Below are 25,362 nucleotides of genomic sequence, written 5' to 3'. Positions count from 1 at the left end.
AACATTTTTTTACATGTTCTTTTTTGTTTTGTTTTTTTCAGAATTGACCTAGAAGCGTCTGCTTTAGCTCCAAGTGTGGGACCTGCTCTTTCACATTTTTTTTCTGAAGTACAAACAATCTTCAACATTCATTATTATGTTGCAGTATCACTGAAAACAACGTAATAAGTGTAACTCCCACTGTTGGATTCTGATTCATCTCACATGTCGAGTACATGCATTGAGTTTTCTGTGCTGAGGTTGTTCTGTATTTGTGTTGGTGTGGATATTTCCTGGTTGTGGTTCCCTATCTTAAACAATTAAAAAACAATTACCCTCTGGGATTAATAAAGGGTTTTTAATCTTGAACATGCATTAACAGCTTTATGAGCAAACGAATGAGCGACATAACAGAATACAATCTCCAGAACGTCATTTGTTATATCACAAACATCATCATCCATAATCTCAACAGCTAATTTACATTATGAGGTCAATATACAAAGCAGGACTCAATCATGTTAAGAACAGGGCACATTAGGCAAAGAGGCCAAAAAGGTGATGTTGGAGGAAGTGAGGATGAGACGAGAGTACTTGTTGGCATTCTTACAATTTATTTTTATGGCTTACTATGATTTCCAGTACTTATAATAAATTATTTCTTCTTTTAAAATGATTTGGTCCACTTGTGTTCATTCTCGAACATCTGCATTTGAATCACTATGTATTTCTGCAAAAGTGTTACATGTCAAACAAATCTGGTCTAAAGCAGTTTGAGTTAAGTACAGTTTGTTTGATACATGCCCTCAACTTCCAGTATTTGTAATTTCTAACAGCATAATTTAAGTGGTTGAGGTTATAAGTTAATAAACACTCAGCATCATAATTGAAGGTTGAAGCAATAAGCATTTATTATGTTAATAAAACATTTTTTCTTCCCTTTGTGTTTTATTCTTATTGCCAAATGGATCCAGTGCAGAAAATAGCAGTACTACAACTACACCAGTAGATGACACCACCACCACCGCTGTCTCAGGTCATCCACAGCTGCCATAACATCAATCACAAGAAAAACATTGGGACAGTTCTCCACTGCTACATTTGGATGATGGGTATTTTTTCTGAGAAACTTCTTACCAAAACTGAAATACATCTATTCATACTGAGAAAAATTGTGATTGTGAGTGATTGTTCTCAGTGTTCGCAGAAATTCTCAGAAGTGATATTGGCACAGCACTGACTTGTTGCAAAGGGGCCTTTGACAGAAACAGTCACATCTTTTCCAGTAGATGGCAGCAAATCTAAAGTTTCAGCCAAAGGCCAGACTCCAGGATCACTGTCAGCAGAAAGGAATGTGGTTTCCATTCAAAGAAACAGATCAGATTAATCCAATGATGTTAACACTAAGTATAGTAAAGAAGAAAAAAATCATTTCTCTTTTCAAATGTTTTTACATGAAGTTCATCCTGAAACCTCTGTTTCAACTCTTGAGGAGAGAAACTCTGATTTCGGAGGCTTTATTTAGAGTAAGAACATGCAATTACAAATGTGCATCATGTGGTTACAGCATCAGAGCTGTGAAGGCTGCAGGATGCATCAAACCAAAAGACGAAGAATGAGACAAAGATCCAGTGGGCACAGGCCAGTCAAAGCCCCCAGGACTCTCATTTGAGTCGTTAATCTGTTTTTTTATTATTATTATTATTTTATTTATTTGTTTATTTAGTCTGTTTGTGGGTTTTGGGTCATTTATCATTGGTTTGTGGTAATTTTTTATACATCTTTGGCTAGTATGTGTCTCTTTTTTATTTATTTTATCAACTATTTGTGGGGGTTTGTTCATAATTGTTGCCTCTAATTGTTGTTTTTAGCTGTCATGTGTCACTTCATGGTTATGGAAAAGACTCCCCCTGACAACTAAGGCCCCTGGGCATTGGACTGGTATGTCCATTGAGTAATGCATCCACGTTCAAACCCAGAAACTGTTTAAAAATTAGACGTGAAGCTGTGAATTTACGGCTGTATGTTGAGAGGACAGGCCAAATGGTGTTTTAACATTTATTTATTCAGTCAGCGCTTAAGGCAGGCTGATTCAAAACAAGCAGCCACTGTTGTCGGGCTGGGTAGGATGCACACATGGTGACCCCGGCACTTCAAGGAGGATGAGACAAAAATTAAATTATGAGTGAAGAAGAGGAAGCAGGTCCTCAATGCCTCGGGGACCGGCATAACCTTTAGGAGCGGATAGTTCAAATTAGACCGGCACTGTCAGTCCAGACCCACCTTTAACCCCGCAGATTGAATTGCGTAAAGAGCCACAATGCAAAAAAAAGGGAACATCTTGAATGTTTTCCTTCTTAGTGCGTGCTGCATCTCCGTGTTGATTCGAGATCTGGAGCACACCGTACCTGTCCAGCTGGCAGCGTGCTAACCTGCAACGTCCTCTTCCTTCCTCCGCAGCGGTTGCGTTGGCGATGCGCAGCGCGCAAATCAGAAGCGTGTGTTCCGTTTGAGATCCTTCCCAATTCCCGCTGCGCAATTGAAGTTAATTCTTCGGAGTGAGGCTGGGGGTTCACGTTTCGCCACAGCTTTTGTAAACTTAGATCACATGGGGTCACGGAGAGGTTGAAGCAGCCCTGTAGCCGCGCGTCGAGTATCCAAAGATCGGTTACATGGTCATGGCAAAGGAATGCAGGTATTGCTTAGAGGTTTGGCTCTAATTATGACAAATTAGAAAGTGGGATGTCGTCTTATTTTATTTAGAAACATTTTTTGTGCGAATACACATTTTGCTGGCATGTCGTTTGGCTACTGTGAGTAATGGTTGATGCTGCAACACAGGCTCAAATTGAATTATTCTACATTTAGAGTGAAGGTAAACAAGTGAGATCATACTTTATACTGCCTTCAAACAAACACTTTAATACGCCTATTGTGTTACTTTTATTAAACACAGCAAATGAGTGCACACCCCTTATCTAATTTGTTCAGCATGTTGTTAAAGTGAATTTATATAATGGAAAATCCAATGTCAGGTCAATGCTCTCCTTTACTCTCTCTCTCTCTCTCTCACACACACACACACACACACTCAGTGTCCAGGTTGTCCACACCGTCCGTCTGTTGAGGTTTCCCTGTGGCGTGTGCATGTCGAAGGCCCCAGTGTTATTGATCCTGATTGGGCCTCACAGGAGGGGATTCCAGCCTGCCATTGACCCACACTTCACTGTGTTTCCACCCTTCTCTCAGATCATCAGAGTCAGTCCTGTCCTTCTGCCGGCCAGCCTGTCGGCTTGCGTGAGACTTCTGATTGTCAGATGAAAAGAGGAAAATGAACTTACTACAGGTTTTGCAAAATCACTAGCAGGTCTTGCCTGAGTAGTCCACACTGACATTTTTCTGGCTTGGTGACTGTCAAAACACCCCCCCCCCCAACACACACACACACACACACACACACACACACACCACCTCATATGTTCATACCCTCCCTCCTTCTCCTTAAAAACTCTTTGGCTCACAGGCTGCTCTCCTCTTCAAAGTAAAACTTCTCTGCCATGTGGCCTGTGTTGAATTTTTGTGTTGACGGCTGCCCACTGTTTATGAACTCCTCGTAGGGGTCCTTTTTCTCCTCGTCACTGCCTACGAAGCACTTGAAAAGTGTCATTGCAAGGAAGGCGTAGAAGAACATGACAAACAGGATGAAAAAGTGAGCATTGTCGTACGGCTTCCTGGAGTGGGAGATGGTGCCCGCTGGGCTCGTGCTGGACAGAGGGCTTGCTGTAGAGCTGGAAACAGTCCTGTTGTTACCAGTGATGTCGATATCAGTGTTCTCCAGAATCTGCTGGCACCTGTAGAGTAGAGAAAGCAGGAGGGTCCGGTTCATGCGTTTCATATCAAAAGTGATAAGAGGAAAACTGAGCTGAAAGTCTTGATCCAATCAAAAAACACCACCCAAAAGTGAACAGAAAAGAGACAGAGAGGACGGAGGAAGTGCACTAGATGGAAAGTGTGAGAAGCGGTCACTCACCGCTTTAGGAAAGGCACGCTGTGAGTCACCCGCCCACTCTTTGGGAGACATGATAAGGTGGTATTTCAAAGATAAAGCCACCTCCTTGTCTGTATCATGGGATGCAGCCAAAATATCATAAAAGCACAAAATTTACCATTTGTATAGAACTATTTTGATCAGAAATTAATTTGAATGGGTCATAAACTCAAAAACTCCTAATTTTCCAGGACATTCTGGCACAAAGTCCTTTCTAAACCTTTTTTCTTGTCTGAAACTTTTGTTTTTCATTCCTTACTCTTTTTGTGCTCCTTCCTTCACTTTCAATTTGGGGTCTTGGAAGCAGCAGAGACGCTTGGATTGTTGTCAGCTCCGGTCAAGTAGTCTACTTATTTCAAAGAGCGCTGGGGTCAGAGGTTAAGTTGTCTCCAGTGTGTTGGTGCTTGACTGACACTCCACTCCAAAGCAACCCCTTTGGCTTTTTCACTCATTGTGTCTTACAAGTTGAGCACATGTAAAAGAAAAGGTTTGTGGAGAGGAAAAGAAAATAGTGAAATGTGATCTTGCCCGGATTTTCCTGAGCATAAACATGCAAACAACCATGATAAAACACATTTGCACATAGGAAAGTATTAAAAAGCAAAAATGAACATTTTCATTGTGCTATCATTCCCACTTTATGCATGTGAATGACACAGACAGCTGCCTAACTCATCTTTAAACCTCCAGATGAAGAAAAAAGAAAAACAGGTAGCTATTAAAGAGCACTAGTGATATCTGTAATCTTTGAGGAGTCTGCCAACTGGGTGAACAGTGTTTCCGTTTGTGTTTGGCAGCAAGAGCCAAAACCCTTCTGAACTTTGCACGGCCATGTCAGTGACTGATGTCCCAGCGTGTCTCTGGGCCTCTTATATAATTTACTGCCCCTCTGCTTTAGTCATTAAGAGCTGTGAAGGAGCCCCTAGAGAGCAGGAATTTGTCCAAAAGGAGTGTTTATGAAAAGGGATATATTTATGAGTTAGAACATCAGCAGTGTGCACGAGGTTCACATCTCACAGAGGTACGCAGCTCAGTTAAACCTTCTTAATATGAGCAACACAAAGGTGGAACTAATATTTTTTGATTATAATTATTAATAAAATAATATTTAAAATTAACTTACATTTGTTTATTTATTATTTTTGGTCTGCCCTAAATGAGTCATATTTTTACACTGAGTTTATAGGAAGCCTCCTATATGCTAGATTAAACTCACCACCCATATGAACATTTTCCAATTCTAAAAAAAGTTGTAATAGCTGCAGGCCTGTTATTTCATAAATGACATCCACTTTCTGCATTTTTATAGTTTATTATAAATAGTAAATAGTGCTGTATTGTACACAAAGCTTCTGACAACAAAATCATTTTACACCAATGTAAATGAAAATCATACAAAAGAAAAACACGGGAATAATGAACACTGTGTAAGACTTACTCAAGCACTTAAGAGCACTTATACAAGACGTACGGAGGAGGCGTAACACTTGAACAACACTAAATAAATAAGAAACGGAACAAATGTTTGCAAGTTCCTGTAAAAAAATCAAAAAAACAACTAATCTAACACATGCAAAAACACAAAAACCACAAATTAACTGTCAAACTGAACGTATTCACTGGCAGAGAATTCTTTTGGTTACCATGTTTCTTATTTTTCATCGCTTGATGATTTCCCCTGATTGATGAATGCATACAACCCAAACTTTACGATCGTTAAGGAGAGAGAGTGTGTTTTTGAGAATATAATCAAAGTCATTTGATCCATGTTCATTTATGTCCCATGAGGTATGAATGTATTGCACTTTCTTTGGGTTGCAGTGGTTTCCCTCTGACTCCGGCAGGCCACTCAAACATTCATCTTCCTGCTGATTTTCCCAGTCTAATCACATTTTCATCTCCAGTGTCTTGTAGGAGAATATCAATGTCCGATTAATGGCGTCACTCTAAGACACAGTGATGAAGAGATCCTTAGAAGAACATCGTAGCTGAGTGCATTATATGTGTTACTACCATCCAGCCGTCAGCCGTAAGAATCCGCCCCTCCACTATCAAATTGAAAGGGGGGCTTACAAAGTCCACCTCGACTCGCATCTCTGCCGCTTATTACAAAAATCAAATACAGAATCTTGAATGTATTTACCCCCCTTTCCCCCACCCCTTTTCTTTTCCTCTCTAAGCATGGACAATGAACCATGCTTGGTCCTTGGAGCATGACGCACACACAAGCAAAGCGAGTGACAGGTAACAGGAGAGGCTGCGCCTTTGGTCCCAATTATTCCAGTCAAACTCCTCCATTGCTGTCACTATACTTCCATTTCAACTGGTGACCTTCCTTGCTGAAGGAGAACACCTTTACGCTTTCACTCGCCCAGCCTCTCTCTTGCTGTCCTCAGGGCTAGGGAGGTTTGGCAAAGGCAGCGGGTGGAGTGTCCTCTGGTGATGAATGTGAGACTGGCTGTGAAGCCTTATGCTCAGACCATCATGAGAGCTTCATATAATGAAAGGCACCTGTCAAAGACAGAAGAAGGGTTGAGTAAAAATGTTTTTTTCAGCCATAACTGCTTAAATCCTCTGATGGACAACATTAGTAACAGTGAATTTTGAAGTTAAATGAGTGTGATGTTGAGAGGAAGGACTGCGAAAGAAGGAAGAGGGGTTACAAGAGCAGGTGAGAGCAGGTGAGAATTCAAAGTGGGGTCCTAGGTTAAATAATAAAACGTAAAAAACAGGTGAAGAGCTTTGAAAATCTCACTGGACATTCTTTAAACCAAACGTGGTCAGTAAAACTGGGCTGATGCTGAGTCTTATACGATCTGTGGCTCCGCTCCACTGATCAATGACAGCTCTAAATCTGACCTCCAGTGGGACACATGGTTCTAATCCTGGCCTGCCAAGGGCCATAATCACCCCCCCTTAAAGAGCCCCTTACCTTCCTTTCATACACACACATTTCAGCAAACCCCCAAAAGCTACACGTGGGTCTCTCCCAGGATCTGCTAAATTAATAACATCAAGATGTTGCCACTGATGGGTCAGTCAGCATGTGGTAGTGTACCTCAGCTCAGCCTCAACAACACTGCCCTGACCCACACACTCTCCTCCCTCCTGTCAAACACGCTTTGGGAAGTGGCTCCTTTCATTTGGGCAGCTATCTTTGTTACACAGGGGTCATTACATGGCCAGCTGAGGTACACTGAGGCCTGATGGGCAAGCTCATCATACAGGGTCATGAAAGGACAGTGAGTGAAAATGTGTGTGACCCTGGTGTGCCTCTGCACGATGCCATGCGGATAGCCCTGCTGATGTTAATGTAAACTGAGGTAACCTGCACATAAGTGCTCTCTAACATACATGTAATTCCAGCACAGCACTGGGTGATTTGAGAAGCTCCCTCATCAGAGAGGTCTGTGCAATTAATGGGGGCCGTGAGTCCGAAAATCTGAACTAAGCAGCTCATCCAGAGCAGAGGTCATAAAACAACATAAATGCTAATCAATTCTAAATAGTTCACATTCAAATGCAGAAATTAAATTCCCCAACATCATCCCTAAGTCTTTTCAAACATACCTTGCTCTGACTGTACTGTCCATACTGGTAGGACGGATGGTGATCCACGGCATAAGCTGGGGAGGTGTAGGAAGGTGGGCAGTAAGACTGGGTGCTAGGCAAGGTGGGCATGCTGGTCAAGCCTGGCAGAGCCTCCAGGCGCTGGGATCCATGACAACTGGCAGCCATGCCTCCATTTGGCTCCAGGCCTCCAGTCAGTGGTGAGAGAGTGAAGTCACTCTGGGACTGATGCGGCACTCCGCCGGGGTTTAACAGGCCCATCACCTTAAGAAGGAAACAAGATGGTGAACTGGGTGCTAGCTACAAGCCCTAAGGCTTTTCTTGTTATATATATTATATATAACTACACCATATACTGTATCACACAAATTATATCGAACACTTTGCTGAATATCTGACCATCAAAAATCTGGCGCACCAGTTAATCAGCTTTTCCACTGTACTCGGGTGGGTCTAATATGTAGGGGCTTCTTCTTGTTCAGTGTCAGAAATACATCATTACTGATTTCCTTCACACATGTGGTTTCGCTTTGCTCTGCTTGACTGACTGGGAAGCTGATGGCAGCTAAAGAGTTCAATCCTTTAGCCCACAAGTGGCTGCTGTTCATGTTACCCTGATATATTTATGGAAGTAGATTAAAAATAAAACAAAGGAAATAAGAGATATTTTTAATTTCTCTTTGCAGAAATAAATAGTCTGACTTTAGCAAATCAAAACATTCATATATTTAGAAAATTAATTTGTGATGTGTTTTAAACACATGTTTGTGTGTGTCGTTCTCTCATATTCTCCACCTCTCACTCTCTGCTGTTGCCCCAGAATCACAGTAGACTGGGGGTAAAAAGGTCAGAGTGTATGTGGGAACGAGGCGTAAGCTCTGTTTGTGTATATGTCTGAAAGCTACCTTAGCCATGTGTAGAATTGTGTATGTAACAATAGGTGTGTGTGTGTATGCGTGCAGGCGTGTGTGTGTGTGTGTGTGTGTGTGTGTGTGTGGTTTTCGCTCTGATGTCAGGGGCGCGTGGGTATCAGTGATACACCGTTGAACAGCTGCACGTTGGTTTGCGTGAGAAGTAAAGTCATGAAACTGTCTTAAAAAAAATGCAAAGAGAGAAGAAGATATATGGGGACAGGGCTGCAGTACAGTTGAGAGAAAACAGAGCTGAAAGCTAAAAAAAAAAAAAAAAACAAGCAACAAAAAAAACAAAAATAAATCAAATACAACTCAAAATAACCCGGGAAAAAAGAAACTGTAAAAATAGGTGAAGCCCAATTGGGCTTTCCCAATTGGCAGCCAGCTGACACACACACATGGAAGTTGCTTCAGCACACATGTCCGGTGTCTTTTTGTAATTTATAGTTGGTCTGTCAAAATGACCTGACCCCACACATCTGACAAACATGAGGAATGAGGCCGACCACTCAACTGTTCTTTCTCTCATGGCAAAGAATGAGTGCTTGCATGAGGCTCTTGCACCAAGTATGCGTTGATTAATTTGCAAACACTGGTTTGTGGGATGTGTGCATGTGCACGCTTGTGTCGGACCCACACGCACTTTCTGTCTGCAACTCAAACAGCAGCAGTTCCCGATAGTGTGTCTGTTTTAAGGTTGTTCCGGGGATTAGGTCTTAGGGGGGTGCAAATCCCGGCTGCTTGCTTCCTTGGTGAGAAAGGATTCCTTTGGTATGCACCCGATCAGCGGGGAGATGCCAGAGACCCGGGACCACAGAGAAACCACTAGTCTGACTGCAGCTTCCAGTGCCGAGCTCTCATCAGAAAAGCATATCGCTTATCTAAAGCAAACGTTATCCATTATCAAGACTCCACGGTGCTCTAATGTGACCATATCTGGAGGTAAATGAAGCCCTGAATCTCCCATTGGATACAGAATAAAAGATCAGAAGAACTGAGTAGCTTTTATAGACAAATTTGGAGTTTGAGTAACCAGATAACACCAGGGAGGATTTAGCATAGAACAGACAAAGCTGCGTAGCTATTCGAGTTGGAAGAAGCTGTAAAGTTTCCTAAGTGCAGAGAGGTCTTCATGTATTAACTATCAATGTCATAGAATTTAATCAATTCTCATTTCCTCTCCCTTATTAAGTTAAAATCAGGAAATTAATTCTACCCCCAACTGAAACAGAGAAAACTGTATTGCAATATACATTCAAACAGCTGCAATGACTACACGAATTAAAACAAATTAGCCAACAAAGTGAGTCATTTGCATAAATTACACACTTTGTTATGAGGGGATAGATTACTTCATTCCAATCAATTAAGACACTGGAACGTCCTGTGATTGCAATTCCAGACTGAGAAAACATTCCAGGCACGCCGTTCCTACGCAAGATGAGATGCCCGTCCTGTACGGAGCTGCCAGCTAGGGTTAATGCTCAAACCATACTTGAGGCCACAGCACTTTTTGGCCTCTTTATTGTAGTTCAAGTCACTGCGGCTGTGTGAAGATGGCAGAGAGAAGCACGTTTGCACACGACGTCATGCTTCAGCAAATTCATGAGAGCAAATTAAGAGTTAGCTCAGTTGGCTCAAATTAAAATCATCAACCAGTGACTCCTGCAGCTGTGTTTTCTATTATTTTATCTGTTCAGTGAAGTAAATATCCCCAGTAAATAATGTTTTAAAAGTAAATGAGGCCAGCTCGTGACCAGGAAACAACTCATTCTAGTCCACAACTAGAGCTTATATTTCAAAACAGTCAATTATACCTTCAGCCACAGAGGTGCCGCCGTGGCAGCCACAACAAAGCGCCTCTCTGTTTTTTCAATATCTATACGTCCTCAGGCATTCACATAGTAACAAACCTGCCTGAGGCAGTTTTTTTATCTGTGCCTGACAGGAGTCTGAGATTCTGTCTCATATAAATTAGTACCCAGCATGCTTTGCATGTGGGCCCGCCACCCTTTGTGGCGGTTAAAAGCTCGTTTTACGCCTGTTAGTCCATCTTCTGGGCTGGTAGGGAGCCACTGATGGACACTGATGACTGTGTAATCGACCATAATTGTCTTTTCAGTTTTGATTTGTGTCATCATCCGACATCCATACATCCCTGCTTGTGTCTAGTCCTTTCTGCCTTTCCAAAGACTGACGTTTGCCACATTTAAAATTCATCAAACAACTCATCAGAATAAACAAAAAATGAAAAGCTACCGTGTTTTTTCACCTAACAAGGTCACCCTAGTGACACCTCCTAAGTCACACAAGAAGGAGTGTGCGTGTATCATTAATCTTCCATATGGTGCATTTCACAAATGCCACGAACGAATGGTCTCCAGGTAAGATTTTATTTATAGTTGTGAGTGCTTTTGTGAATATGTGCACGTATGCCTGTGTTTCCACAGTGCATTTCTGTAATAGCTGTGCAGACAAACCTGAGGCGAGAGGCTGTTGCTTATGGTGGGATTAACGGCGTTGCTGTGTCCTGCCGGGCCCACAAAGCTGTCCGAGTAGCCTGAGAAGCTGTGACGTCCAGAGGACAGGCAGTACGCAGAGCTCCCGTCCTGTGAGCCTGCTGTCGAGCTGAGCCCACTCTGGTGCACTGAGGTTGGGGGCAGTGGCTGCGGTCTGTGGACCGTACTTGGCTGCTCGGATGCTGCAGAGAATAAAATTGATTATGTTAGGTCTAGAAAAAAAGATGATGCTACTTTTGCAATTTCAGATTATGTGTTATTTAACTGCAAAACTAAACGTAACTTAATTCAATTCACTTTAAGTATACTTGAGTGTGTTATGCCCACCTTGAGCTATGGAAGTTGGGGGATAGGGACTGTCTGACAGCTGATAGGGCTGCAGGCCCGACATAGCTGATGGAGGGAAACCACCAGGAATGAGGTGGTTAAAGGCCATCAGTTGATTTGCTCCTGCCTGTTTTCTCCACCGGGCTCTTCTGTTGCTGAACCACACCTGAGAGGAGGAAAGGAGATTATTTATTTGTTAATCCTACAGAACATCAGCTGCATGCAAATGTACACGTGCACGTGTGTGTGTGTGTGTGCAGGGCCTCTCTTAGCAGTTACAGGGAGCTAAATTGATAGAGCAGTGGAACCACAGACATCTCTGTGTCCTACTGCAAGTCACTGGGTTCAGAAAACACCAGAGGGCTGTCACAGCAGTTAAAGCCTATATTATCTAACTCAGGCGTCTATTTTAGGATGGTTACACAGCCCTTTTTGCAGAGAGTGTGACAAAAAATAAGTCTTCATACACAGTGGGAGCAGTGTATCTGTGTTTGTCTGTGTCTGTATGTGTGGGGAAGCAGGCCAGGAATGGGGCTGAGACTTGTGGGGGTGACACACATGTCTAATAGCTGTAAAGAATGTGTGGCAACATCCCAAGGCAATTTAACACCCACATGACACCTATCCATGACAGACTGACACATTTCTCTACTGTCGAGATCAGATCTCTGCGACTGTTGAGTTTGAAGTGTGTGTCCGCATGTCTGACCTGAACTCGAGCCTCCGTGAGTTTGGCCCGCTGGGCCAGCTCCTCCCGTGTGTAGATGTCAGGATAGTGCGTGCGCTCGAAGGCCCTCTCCAGCTCCTCCAGCTGCTCCGCGGTGAAAGTGGTGCGACTGCGCCGCTGCTTCCTCTTCAGGGGCAGCCCCGGCTCTGAGTCTACATCGGAGCCCTCGTCCGAGTGACTGGCTGAAAGTGCAAGACAAACATACTGTTATTATAACGTTCAGAGGAGTCAAACTGACACAGATTGAAACTCGGGGTAAATACTAAGCTGACTTACAATAGGCAGACACGAGACAATAGATTTTGCTGAGTACAACACATGGTACAGAGCCACTTTAGATTGTGTCCTTCTGCTCCCTTAAACTCCTCAGTGGTTCCTGAGGGGATCAAAAGCCGAAGGCTGCTTGAACATGGATTAAAGCGCACTAGATCCCTCTGGGGCATCTATTCCCTGGGACACTGTGTCTCTCTCAGTCTTAGCCATGCTGTGCGCTATGCTGATAGGGTCCCATAGTGAGGAGTAGGCAGCCTTTTTGCAGGTGCTTCTTAATCTGTTTGTTCAGTTGAGGGCAGGAGAGAGAGACTGGGTAAGTGGGAGACAGCTATTGGGATCTAATTCAGCAGAAGAAGGGAATCAATGAAGGCTTGAGACTAGAAACAGAGGACTATTGCTGCATTTGAGGGGGAGGTTACCCATCTATTAAATAATGATTAGGCTCCACAAACTAGCGTGACAGCCCGCTATTGTGTGCCATTACATGTCCGCAATCCCCCCCCATCTCTTTCTCAGTCATACGCACACTCACAAATACGCATCTGCTGCGTCTGGGCTATGGGCTTTCACTCTGTGAGCGTAGTGTATGACAATGTGTCAAACACAGATGCTCTCAAGATAGAAAGAGTTGGAATCCACTCCCAAATCCACCCCAGATTGACCTCTTTAAACCTCATGAGAAGGGTTGACTGCATCTTTTCGATACTCTGACTATACAGCGAACACCTACTCCAAAACAGAGCGACAGGTGTAGGCAAGAGAAAGGCTTCAGCAGAGGACAGAAGCTTGTCTGTTTCCCCAGACTGCTCACTCTCCCTCTGCCCTCCAGATTTAAAGCTTTAATTAAAAAGTGCCAAGTCAGACGTGGAGGGGGGTGGTAGGGATCTCCCCTTGCCTCTGGAGCCTCTAGAGCCAAGCAGGAAATGTTTGTGCCGGTTGCCAGTGTGTGTCTGACCAGGCATTACACACGGATTTTGTGCCTGAGAATGCTGCTTCGCTCCGGACCGCCAGCACACAAGACTCTGATGCTGAGAAGAGCTCTTTATTACAGCTGAACTAAGGGCGCCACACTGGCATAAAAGCTCACTGGGGACTGGCTGGATGCTTAGCTGCTCCTGGAACATGCACTATGAGTTTAGGATGTGGTTTGTTTAGGTAAGCATGTGGCCTGAGACCAGTTGGAGAAGAATGTAAAATGCAAGAGGCATGAGTTGAAGGCCACACAGCACGAAAATAACACTCGATATTTTTCCTATAAACACATTTTATGGCTTAGATTAGTAAGTATCAGCTTCAAGTAAGCTGCACATACACAATGGTAACAAGGAAGACAAGAGGAGACAGCAAGTTGAGTAACTTGCAGTGTCATTACCATTTTAATGATGAAGGCACAGAGAAAGAAAGAAAAAGACAGAAAACCAATGACAGCACAGAAACGGAAAGATTCCTGAAGGAGGGGGGGGGGCGAGCTCATAAAACTCCTCCGAGGAGAAAACTCCCTATTGGCACTGTAACTCATGCTGACTGTGCGGTGGGGGTGGATCTCTCCGCACTCTCTTTATTTCTGGCTTTCCCTCTTTTTTAGTCCCTGTTTTTATTATTAGCAACAGAGAAAACATTCCATCGCAGTGTCACAGACTCTACCTTAATGGCACATGACAGTGTTGCTTTTGTCATCCTCTGGCTTGTGCTTTCTCTTTTGCTCTCTTCCTCTCTCGCTCTGTCTTTTCTTTTCTTTTCTTTTTTTTTTTTGGGGAAGTGATGTGGCCAAGCCTTTGTATCTTCGCAGGGAAAAGCCTGTGGCAGGGCTCTATTGGACCGATTACCACGCTCCATCTGTAGGAGCCATCAGGGACGCCTGGGCCTGCATTCAGGGGCCTGTCACCTGCCCAGCAGGGGTGTTGGGGGAGGCAGTAGGGTGAGATGGGGGCTGTAGAACCAGGGACTGTTGGGGGAATAGAGGGAGGGAGAGGTGGGGGCACAAAGGGGTCCAGAGAAGGGCCACTGGGGGCTGAGGAGGTACACAGCAGGGGAGCACCCCTTCATCCCCTCCCTCCATGGCCTGAGGGCCACAAAGTTGGGGGATGGGGGAGATGAAGGGGTTGCCATGGGAAGGAGATGGGAGACTGAAGGCACCTGAAGAAGATGCTGGGGTAGGGGTGTGGGGTGCCAAGCTAAGGAGAAAGGGAGCGTTGGTCATTCTTAAAAGTGGGACCTGTCCTTTCCATCTCATCCACTCCTTTCACTTCTCTCTTTCTCGGCTCTCACCCGTCGCTGCAGCCTCATCGTTGACGTTTTCAAACAACGCTCTTATGCTGCCGTGGATCGATTTTTTAAGGCACGCTGATGCAGAAGCAAGCTTGTTCCCACACATTCCCCCGCAACAAATGGCAGAAGAGGATACCAAACACACAAAGGGAGGCCTCGACCTCCTTACTTAAACACCCAAATCAAATTTTACGCTGCAGCTAAAGCACTGGGGAGCTGAAAATGCTCCATAGCCACTCACAGTTTGGCTGTGGCTCCGACAAGAATCTTAATAGAAACATAGATTATTATCCCTCACGCAGAAATTGGGGCTGCAGCAGAATTAGCCATAAAGCGTCGTTTAAGATCAAAGGTTGATGTTGGGTGATAAACCATAACAAGCTAGTTTAGATAGGACAATAGATAGGAGATTATTTAGCATAGTAGTATTAAGCATTGTTTAATACATAGCACAGTATTCAACAGGTAGTTCAACAGGTTTCTTTTACTGGTCTGAGGCTCTTAAATAAACTTTAACAAGCACGTTTACAGTATAGAAGTGTATGAGCACGGAACAGATAGTGCTACAGACCCACTAGTGAAGTCTATTTATCGATCAAGCGAGGAGGAGACTGACAGGCAGGGAAGATAAACTCTAGAGGGTCACAGATGTGAACTTGGGGAACGTCCAGTTCCATTAGCTTCACCTGCAGCAGTGGCGCGTCTAACAGGCCAAAAAAAAAAAAAAAAAAAAGAGTGACGAGTTCAACTTCCAGAATAAAGACTGCTCTTGTTTACTGCGTAGACTACATCGGCCAGGACTCGCCTTGCCAAGCGTTCACCCCCGCCCCTCCCGCCCGTTTAAGAGATGCTAATATGAAGAGACATGCACGGGAGCACACATCCATGTATGTGCGCATGTGTATATACATTTACACACAAGCTGAAGAAAGAGAAATGATGAGGTGGGAAAGTGACTGTGAAATGTGGCAGAGAATGAAAATAGATATTAAAGGAACATAAAGACGCATGACACTAGACAGAAAGAAAAAGAGCGGTGAAGAGCCACACTGAGAAAGAGAAGTGGAGCATATGGGGCAGTTTATAGCCTAGTCTTGGTAGGGGCTGGCTAGCCCTTCCTCCAGGGGCAGTTAATAGAGAAGGTAATTGAGCTGGTGACATGTGTTTGCAACGCAAAACAAAGGGCAGAAGAGACAAATGAACTAGTTATTTGCCCAGGGAAGTAGATTTGGCCCTTTCAGGCCACAGAGCATAGAAGAGTGAGCCACTGAATAAAATAGTGCCGTGCCACATAGAGCCAGAGCGAGCAGATGCACTGGAGGAAAAGAATAGTTAACTGACAGCTTATGGGCTCAGCTGGGGTTAACAGTTAAGGGAAAAATGGGAGTGAGCGAGCTGCTCACTTGACTTGCTAAAAAGCCCCCAGGAACCCGCAGCTGCCTGGGAAAAAAGCGGGGGTCAGAAGGAGAGAAAGAGAGAGCGAGATGATGATGTGATGGACAGAAAAAAAGTGGAGTGAATAAGTGCAGGAGGTTGGCACTTAACGGACAATGAGGTAGCCGGCGATATGACGTTGAAAGATGTATCTATGTCTAATATTGGGGAAGTGACAAAAAGCCGCCCAGTGTGTGGTGGTTATTATTTAGTTCCACCGTGGTGCAGTTAGGTGACAGTTTCACGGTGGCATTTCCTCCCTCGGGGCCGGGACAAAGCAACCGCAAAGAGCCCACGCAGAGCTGCAGCAACAGGCCACTCTGCCGCACGTTCCAGTCAAACGGACACTAACCAGCAGAGATCCGTCTCAGCCTCGGCCGTGTTATGGTCAGACAGACAACAGAACCAATCAGAACAAACAGCAAAAAATAAAATAAAATTAGAACTGAAAAAAAAAAGCTGAATCAACTCTGATTCTCTCATGGGACACTCTGATGTTAAGGAGACGTCGTCTCCTTCCAAACATTATCATAACCTCTTTTTCCTGGGGCCTGATAGTTTTAACAGTCAAGTGACCCTCGCTTAGCCCCTGACCTTTTCACAGCTACTGCACAGCGCTGCTAGAGGAGATGAACTCACCACTCACCCCTCAACAAAACTTCACAGACACTCAACTGAGAGAAAAACCACCACATCACATTCCCCACACGCTTTAATAGCTGTTTTTTTTTTTCCTTTTTGTTTTATGACCTGCGCACATTTTCACCTCCTGTTGTTTAATTTCCAGAGTTTTGACAAATGTGGAAAATGTATGCAGTATTTTTTTTTTTTTTTTTAACAAATCTTGTCTGTTAAATTTCTACTCTTTTTTTCAGGAAGTCCTTTGTTTAGAGGGGGAAAAGACTTTAATCAAAAGAGCAACAGAGTTGTGCTGGCATGCCCATAATGTGCAATGTGCTGGATGAAACAGCTCCACAAAAAATGAGGCCAAACAAAGTTAAGTGATTGACAACGCTGTCTGGCTTTACTCAATTAACTATACCATTGTGCTCCTCTTTGCGAGTCCCCTCGCCCCCGACCCTTTTCTCTTCACACTCCTTTATCCTCCCCATCACAGAGTTTTGCTGGGCTAATACTTCCAAGGAAATAGAGAGCTCTTTTTCTACTGGGGCTCCTCTCCTTGACCTTCCATTGCTCATTGCTTCTCTTTCAGTCACTTCACAGTGTCTCTGGGGTTAGTGGGGAGAATGTGGAGAGTACATCAGCGCCGAGGGGCCGGCTCAGGGCAGGACCCCAGCCCATTACTTCAAAGTTGGCCTGCATTCATTAATTGTCCTTTGAATTAATATTGGGGGATCACAATGTGGGTGCCAATAGAGAAAGAAGCTTTAATGAAGCATAGAGTCTGCATTCAGTTGCAGATCAGTGAGTGTGGATTTTTTTCTTTTCTTTTTTTTGTGAAAGAAGGAACATTCAAGAATCATGCCAACACAAAATGTGAAAGTCTTGAGATGTATCAATCTATCTATCTGTCTATCTATCTATCTATCTATCTATCTATCTATCTATCTATCTATCTATCTATCTGTCTGTCTATCTATCTATCTATCTATCTATCTATCTATCTATCTATCTATCTGTCTATCTATCTATCTATCTATCTATCTATCTATCTATCTATCTATCTATCTATCTATCTGTCTATCTATCTATCTATCTATCTATCTATCTATCTATCTATCTATCTATCTATCTATCTATCTATGCCACCTGAGGGCAAAAACACAGTTTAATGTGAATCTTGTGACTAATCTGGTATTAGAAGCACTATTAACAACAGGAAAACACAGAGTGAGGCCCACATATAAATTTGTCCATTATCCAGCCCTGAGAGGAAAATGGAAATGTGGCTGTGGCACACATTCCTCTGGTTGCATTGAGACCTTCTGTCTCCTGTGACTAGTAGAGAGGGTCTCCTCTAACCCTCCAATCTTTAACCAGTTCACAGCGGAAATCGAAGCACCCACAACACAGACGTTCAAGACATTCAATGTCTACCGCTCTGTAACTTTAGGAGTTGGTGGCTTGGATGCAGCGGCTACACGTGGAAGTTAGTTAGCAATGTTCTGGCTACTTTATGTAAACACGGTGCATGCTAGAAGGTGCAAATATGATATTTCTGCTGTCTTTACACGCTGAATATTCCTCACTCTAGATCTATGCCAAAGTCGCGGGGAGCCAGTACCCCAGTTTATTTACACAAACAAAGTCCTACTCAGCTCCTCTGACAAAAGCAGCTAAATCTTTCATGTTTTGTCAGCACTTGATTCCTCCTGTCCCTCTGGCTATTTGCCTGCCTGCAGACAATAGAGGCAGGAGAATGGCAGCAGATTGTTGGAATGCACCTCAATGAAACCAATTATTACATGTTGACTGCGTTCACCATGGCAGATTTGAAAGAACTGGCCTCATTCAATTTGGCACCGCAGGATTCCCTTTAAAGAAAAGTTATCCCTTTGACTGTTTGTATTTCTGAGCTTTCTTTTTCTTCTCTCTCCCGTTCACCCCCACGGCCATAAATGGATCCTGCAACAGTGGCTTCCCATCTTTCGGGGTTACTTTAATTAGTTAAATGAGGCTAAAGTGCTAAAAGTAATAAATAGAGAAAAGGATGTGATCAGTTAATTCAGTCAATGTAAACAAATGACTGTTGCATTACTCACTGCTCAGATTTAAGTTAAATACGAAACATTAAACTGACGAATGTGATGCACAGCACAAATATTTTTAAACGCATCTCAACGTGAAGCTCAAGTTGGAGTCAATTCAATCCACACAACTTAACTTAATATGTAAACAACTTCCGATTCAGCCCAGCAAACATCTTTTTCCCACAAGGTTCCAGCTACTTGCTAATGCCATGCAGACCTGGGGCTACCCAGTTTACTTTATCCCACAAACCTTAGCAGTCCTTTTCCCAGACAAATAAATCTAAATGAGTCAGCTTTGATCTTAGCACTTAAGGAAAGCCAACAATAGTGGTAGAGGAGAAAGGGGCAGAGAGCAACAGGCATCTTTCCAACATAACAATAGCCTCTGCAAACACCTACTTAATCAATATTTGGCCAGAAGACACTCTCTCAGTCCCCAAACCACCCTTTTCACATTCTAATGAAGTGCTATAAAAGAAAAAAACAACAACTACTTCCACAAAGAGACACAAGAATGAAATAGTACCGTTCTGTATATCAATAGGGGGGTAGTGCTGCAGCTCTTTGCATAGAGGATGTCACCTACTTGATGTAAAATAGCTAATGTTATTTGTTTTCTTTCAGAAAATAATTATACCAGTGTAAAAGATTGAAAATTGTATTTCCTCTTGTCTTCCTATTTTTATTTTCTGGGAGTTTAGCTTATTAAATAAATAAACAAAAATTGATAATAACAAGAAGAAGATTAATAATAATTGTCTAATGATGGATCAGATTAGTTCCAATTGGTGCATGCTTTGCTTAAAGAGTCGCAGAAATAGTTTAGCCAGGGAAGTCAACTGCCTGATCAGCACTAGGGGATGTGTCTCGCTTGGAGGAGGGAAAGGGCTCACAGATATTGCATGAATGTGTGCGCCCTGGGCAGAAAGGAAAGGGGCGGACTTTGCCTGAGATGAAAGTGGAGAGAAATAAAAGGTTTGGATTTAATCTAGTGGAGAGAAGGGTTTCCCTGCGCTCTCTGACTGAAGGCGTCATGCTCACTGCGCAAAGACTGTGACAAAAGCTCCGTGCGCAAAAGTAACGGCACCGTTCAATTTGATTACGCAAAGAATTTAACACGTTTCAGACAAAATCAAGAGCCGTTTTTTTGATAGATGCTCAATGTGTTAACTTAATGTTTATTTATTTTTTCCTGCAGGCCTAAATTTGTCAACTTTTTAAATGAAACAGAACAAATTCAAGCAAAACCAGAACACCGAGTAGCTAAAACCAGTAAATAGACGGCATCGCCAAAAACCCCATCATTTTATGGTTATCAATAATTAACTACAGACTACATTATTATTGGCACAGCAGCAGCCCTTCCTTTTGTGGTGAAACCTTTCTGTCCCCAACAGGTCGTAAATCAACAGGTGTTTTCCCCACGTCTCAGCTCAGTTTTTCTCCTATCTCTTTTCTAGAGACAAACCAGATTGGCACTTTTTTGAGCAGTCTATAAACCAGGGCGCACTGGGCCTATTGGTGTCCCTGAATAATTCATCGCTCATTGCGGGTTCATAATGTCTTCTCCCAGCCTTTTGTCAGCGCAGTTTTTTCTCCCTTTCTTTCCCCATTTTGAAAGACCCGGGAGTCTTTTTGTACACCACTGAGCCGCTCACTGGAGTTTGGCTTTTGTGCGCGTCAAACTGAGGTGTGAGTCTCAATAGACTCTGCCTGCTTTGTCCGCTGAAGTTCATCCTCAACTGTCCGACTGAGTGTAAAAAAAGTTTCTCAGGCCCGGGAGTTAGACAAATGTTTGATTATGCACTTCTAAAATATTCTCTGCGTGTTTGTTAAATCTGTGAAGCCTGAAACCTAATGATTTAAATAATAAAGGAATAATACATGTAATTTTGTGAAGGTTAAAATGATGAGGACAATTATTATTCTTATTATTCTTATTATTATTATTATTATTATTATTATTATTATTATTATTATTATCTTTATACACCTGCAATTCAAACACAGCTTCCTCCCCACACCACAATATTCTCGTCTCGTCTTTTTTTTTTTTTTTTTTTTTTTTGAGGCACACATCGAGGTAAAAGACAGAAACCGTGGACTTACATCTGTCTCCCAGAATGCCATCGATGCTGTGTTTAGTCCGCGGTTCGCTTTCCTCCATCTCTCTTTTCACCACTTCATCATCATCCTCTTCATCTTCACCAGCTCCCCCGAATTTCGAGCGCATGACGCGGCTGATGGCGCTCACTGAGAAGTAAACAGTTTATGAATGCAATGAATAAACAGAAAACACTGAGAAAACATGCTAATAACTGTTAAAATACTAATAATAGGGGTTTTGAGGAGTGTGATATTGTTCATATTTCAGACTCGTGCCCACCTGAGGGAACGTTGTTCCTGTCGCAGACCCCGTCCTTCAGTAACCTGTCCCTGATCTCCCAGCTGAACATGCCCGGGTTCTCTCTCTTGTACTCCTCGATCTTCTTGTCTATCTCTGGAGAAGCGTTTTGCTTTGGTGGGAGGAAGAACAGAAGAAACATTTCTCATTTTTTAGATTCGAGGCCTGCTTTAGGCTGAAGGTTGAAACGGCGCAAACACAACACAGGAAACCAAAACTGCGCAAAACAATTAGAAGATAAGATAAAACCAAACTCCAGTAACTTTTCTACTTTACCTGGTCTAAACTTTTTTCCACAGCGGTTTTCTTGCTTTAACTGACTTTAAACCAACTTCATTTGTATTTTATTTTTTAAAAGTCAAACAGATTCATCTCTCTACACGGACCGAGATGTAAAGACTTAAAAAAAACTACATTTCACTGACTCATTTTCAAAATTAAGAAGAAACTTCTGCATTTAATTTTAATTTGAATTATTCCTCCCTTTTTAGCCACAGTTTACCAAAACACTGCCGGCTGCTTCTCTCACCTTTGGCTTGCTGCCTCCGATGGCTCCTGGCCTGATGGAGCCTGTCTCCTGGTACCGACAGAGGATTTTGGAGACGCAGCCGTGGGACACGCGCAGCTGACGGGAGATAACACAGGGCCGGACACCGTGATGGGCCATTTCCACTATTTTATGGCGGATATGGTTGGGGAGAGGTCTGCCGTTTATGAAGACACCACCGAGCTGGTTGACCCGACCCTGTCCTAACGGAGTGGACACTGGACAGCAGGATTTAGTTAGCTGGGTACAAGTTGTCTGTGTGGACTACTGTGTTTGTTCATGTTGATCAAAAACAGGTTTCTTATTAATATAGACAAATACTTTGTGAGTCACAAACTTTTACTGGATTTCATAAAGACCAGTTGATGTTTTAAAGAGCAATGCAATAAGAAAATGTCTTTACAGCACTGCAGAGTGGTGAAACTAAACGCGACATTAATGTTAAATGATGTTCTAAACAGATCTTTGTCCTATAAAAACATTTCTGAAACGACCCAGTAAGTATTAAATTAGATAATGAATTCACTCATTTAATTAGCTATAATAAAACACTGCACTAGTCTTATAAGTCAACATTTAAAATCTAACATATTCCGAATTTTTTTTACATGTTTAAAACATGTCTGACAACCTTGCTGAAGTTTTCTTGGGTTTGTTTTTGGAGCAGCAGCTGGTGTCGGTGTCTTACCTTCCAGAGAGTACCCTCCCCGGGGGTAGTTCTGATGGGGACTTGGTCTCATCATTCTCGGTAAACCTCCTGCAAGCGCTGTCATGACTCCTGACTTTCTGTCAGGTCTTTCTTTTCTTTTTTTTATTATTATTTTTTTTTTGCTTGTCTCCTCTTAATTCCACAAAATTCTCTTTGTTAGTTGTAATTTTTCGCCTTCATCCAGTCGCGACGCGGCCCCCTTTTCTTCTTGAGCAACAGGTTGCCTCGACCAGAGGAAAAGTGAATCCCTCGGATGTGACTGGTATCCAGTGGTGGATGTGGGCTGAGGTGAGACTTTAAATCACAGTGCAGGTTGCTATCAGTCCTGCGAGGATTGAGAGGATGGATGGAAAGTCAAACATTTTATCTGCGGTCGCTGTCCCCTCTGACTCCGCAGTGCGCCTCCTGATTGGTCAAAGATCCGGACGTTCAGGGGCTGGAGGACCCTTGTGATTGGACAGCAGGAGCTCCCTTCTGTCTGGACTGACATCGGGAGGTCAGCTCGTCGTGCCACAAGCTTCAAACTTTCCGCAAAGTGCTCAACTTTTAATGAAACCTCTTCATAGACCGGGTGAACATACAGTACATGGGATTTCTGCCCTTCCTCTGCTCGTGTATTCATCCTCATTACAACCTGAAGGAGTTATTATTATTATTATTATTATTATTATTATTATTATTATTATTATTATTTGATAAACTGTATCTAGTTTGTTTGCCAAGTCAGAATAGAGAAAATTTACTTCACACCCACAACCCATCACTTTTTTGTTGGTTTTACAGACACTCGTAGCACTTTTAGTTGATTCCGTTTTATTATTATTATTATTATTATTATTATTATTATTATGAAAAGTGTTTTTTTTTTCATCTATTTAAATAAAGAAAAAAGGTCTGCATTCATAAATAACTGATCTGTATGTCGACTGAATAGAAACAAACCTCTACTGTGCACTTTAATTTATTTCATGTTGGTGCAGTCCCCGTGCTTTATATGCGCATTAATTTTTGCGCAGCACGTGAAACGATGTCCATCATGTTTTCATGAACTCGCAGTCAAACGGGCTCTTTTATCCCTCTTTATTAATATTATTGTTGTCGGTGTTATTATTTTTATCATCATCATTAATCTTATTGAAGTCTGTGCCACGTTTGTTGATACTGAGACAGTTGTAGTATTGTGGCGCACTGCGGGGATCAGTTCTCGGTGGGGTCCCCCATGCTGTGAGCGGGTGCATTAGTCTGTGCTGGTCTACTGTAAAAAGTTCGCAGCTGTTGGAAAGGTTTTACACATGGCATGGTCTGTATGATGCAGGCGTGAATAGTTTTGTTTTGGCTTGTTTGGTGTTTTGTATTCTCTTATCAGACAGGGAAGTCAAACTGGGCCGTAAACGTTACACAGTTGTTAGTGGATTATTTACATGAATTATAATAAAACACACAGATGAAGATCTGACTGCAAAGTGATTGTGGTCCCACCAGGCCGCTCAGACAGCAGAGGTCAAGAGAGAGTTGTTGTGGTTGAGGATGCTGGAGACTGTTTATCAACCACACTGCAGCCGTAACAACCTCTTCACGGCCTCTAACAGCAGCACTCATTTAACAATGGCTGCTGAGGTTGAACCGCGCGGCTGCAAATGGCTGATTATAGACACACACTTGACTTCTCTGAAGCTTGCAGAGTTGTGGTAATTATGACAATTAGGCGTGTTTAATAGACCAATATACGTTTTCCTTCTCCCCCAGGAATAAGACCATATACTGGCTGGTTCCGTTCAAATACCTGCATTCCAGGAATGACTGGTTGGTCATGACCTCTAAAATGCAAACGGGTGCGCGGCATCCTGCCAACTAATTCATTTATCGCCATCAGATTTGTCTATAGGTTCTACATTATTGTGCAAACACTCCAGTCATCCAGAAAAGGGGTTTTGTCACAACTTTACGGAGGCCGCCTGAACGCAACCTTCAATGGGAAAAGTGAGCAAAGTCGTTTTTGGGGTGATAATGATGTGATGATATGATTTAAAAAAAAAAAAAGATGCTGATGGAGCCAGTGGAAAGTAAGATGACTTCTTTTTTTTTATCCACGTCTCAGTATAATATGACCCAACTTTGATGACTTACTGTCTCTGCAGTATGACAAAGTCTTTGGCCTAATATATTTTTTATTCCTCCTATAAGACTTCATGTGAGGACAAAAAAAAAAACTCTCAGTTGACAAAGAACATGTGGAAACTTTATACGTCCATAAAAGAAGGAATGGAGAGAGAAAGAAAGTTATCATACTAAAGTTTGACTATCATGAAAAGGATACTGGATCTACCATGTCAAATCAATTAAAGGGGTAAGCTGAGTCAGAAATGTGCTGTGGTGGTGAACAAAATGCAAAAAAATAAAGACCAAAAATGGCCCCAGAAAGAAAGAGTGTGTTGCATTTAGCATGCATATGCACAGAATAAGCCAGGGGCTTTTGAGGCTGTAGTTCTAAAACCATACACACACTAAAAACTACAATAATTTGCTCTATCCAGATACATTCAGTTTAATAGTCTAAAATACCACAGGCAGTTTTTATTGGCTGTGGCCCTATAAGGTGATTTACTCCATCATAGAAAAGCCCATTCAGACTACTGGAGAAAGAATTAAATAATAAAAAAACAACTGAATATTCATCATTAACCTGACAGCATAGGATCGAATGTAGATAAACATGTGTATGTAATCCAGTCAGCACAGTGATTATCTGACCTTAAGCTACAGGGAGTAAACTGCTGAAGTAACAAGCTTCAGCATGTTCTCATCAGTCACTCACTCCTTGTACTGTAAAACATATTTTTAACTGAAGTAGAACAAGCAGAGCCCCCAGTTTACTGTGACACAATAATAAGCTAATAACATGAATTAGCTGAATTAGCATTATTCATCAGGT

The 25,362-nt window shown here is 42.7% G+C and overlaps 1 protein-coding gene across 2 annotated transcripts; it reads right to left on the bottom strand.

The window, feature by feature from the left end:
- Positions 1-6,520: 6,520 nt before the first annotated feature.
- Positions 6,521-22,494, bottom strand: LOC113171832 (paired box protein Pax-3-like). Of its 2 annotated transcripts, XM_026374568.1 has the most exons (9): positions 22,410-22,494; positions 21,704-21,939; positions 21,157-21,286; positions 20,880-21,023; positions 12,067-12,266; positions 11,358-11,523; positions 10,992-11,212; positions 7,598-7,861; positions 6,521-6,538 (listed from the first exon to the last, which is right to left on the bottom strand). In XM_026374568.1, the coding sequence occupies exons 1-9, from the start codon at positions 22,492-22,494 to the stop codon at positions 6,521-6,523; spliced, it is 1,464 nt and encodes a 487-aa protein (XP_026230353.1). The 2 variants fall into 2 exon arrangements, with proteins under 2 accessions (XP_026230353.1, XP_026230354.1); XM_026374569.1 differs by lacking the exon at positions 7,598-7,861.
- Between the last annotated feature and the right edge of the window lie 2,868 nt (positions 22,495-25,362).

The sequence above is a fragment of the Anabas testudineus genome, chromosome 17 (genome assembly GCF_900324465.2).
Source record: "Anabas testudineus chromosome 17, fAnaTes1.2, whole genome shotgun sequence".
In the NCBI taxonomy this organism is placed as follows: Eukaryota; Metazoa; Chordata; class Actinopteri; order Anabantiformes; family Anabantidae; genus Anabas; species Anabas testudineus.
The sequence above is the reverse complement of the archived record's forward strand: the minus strand, read 5'-3'. Positions and strand labels throughout refer to the sequence as shown.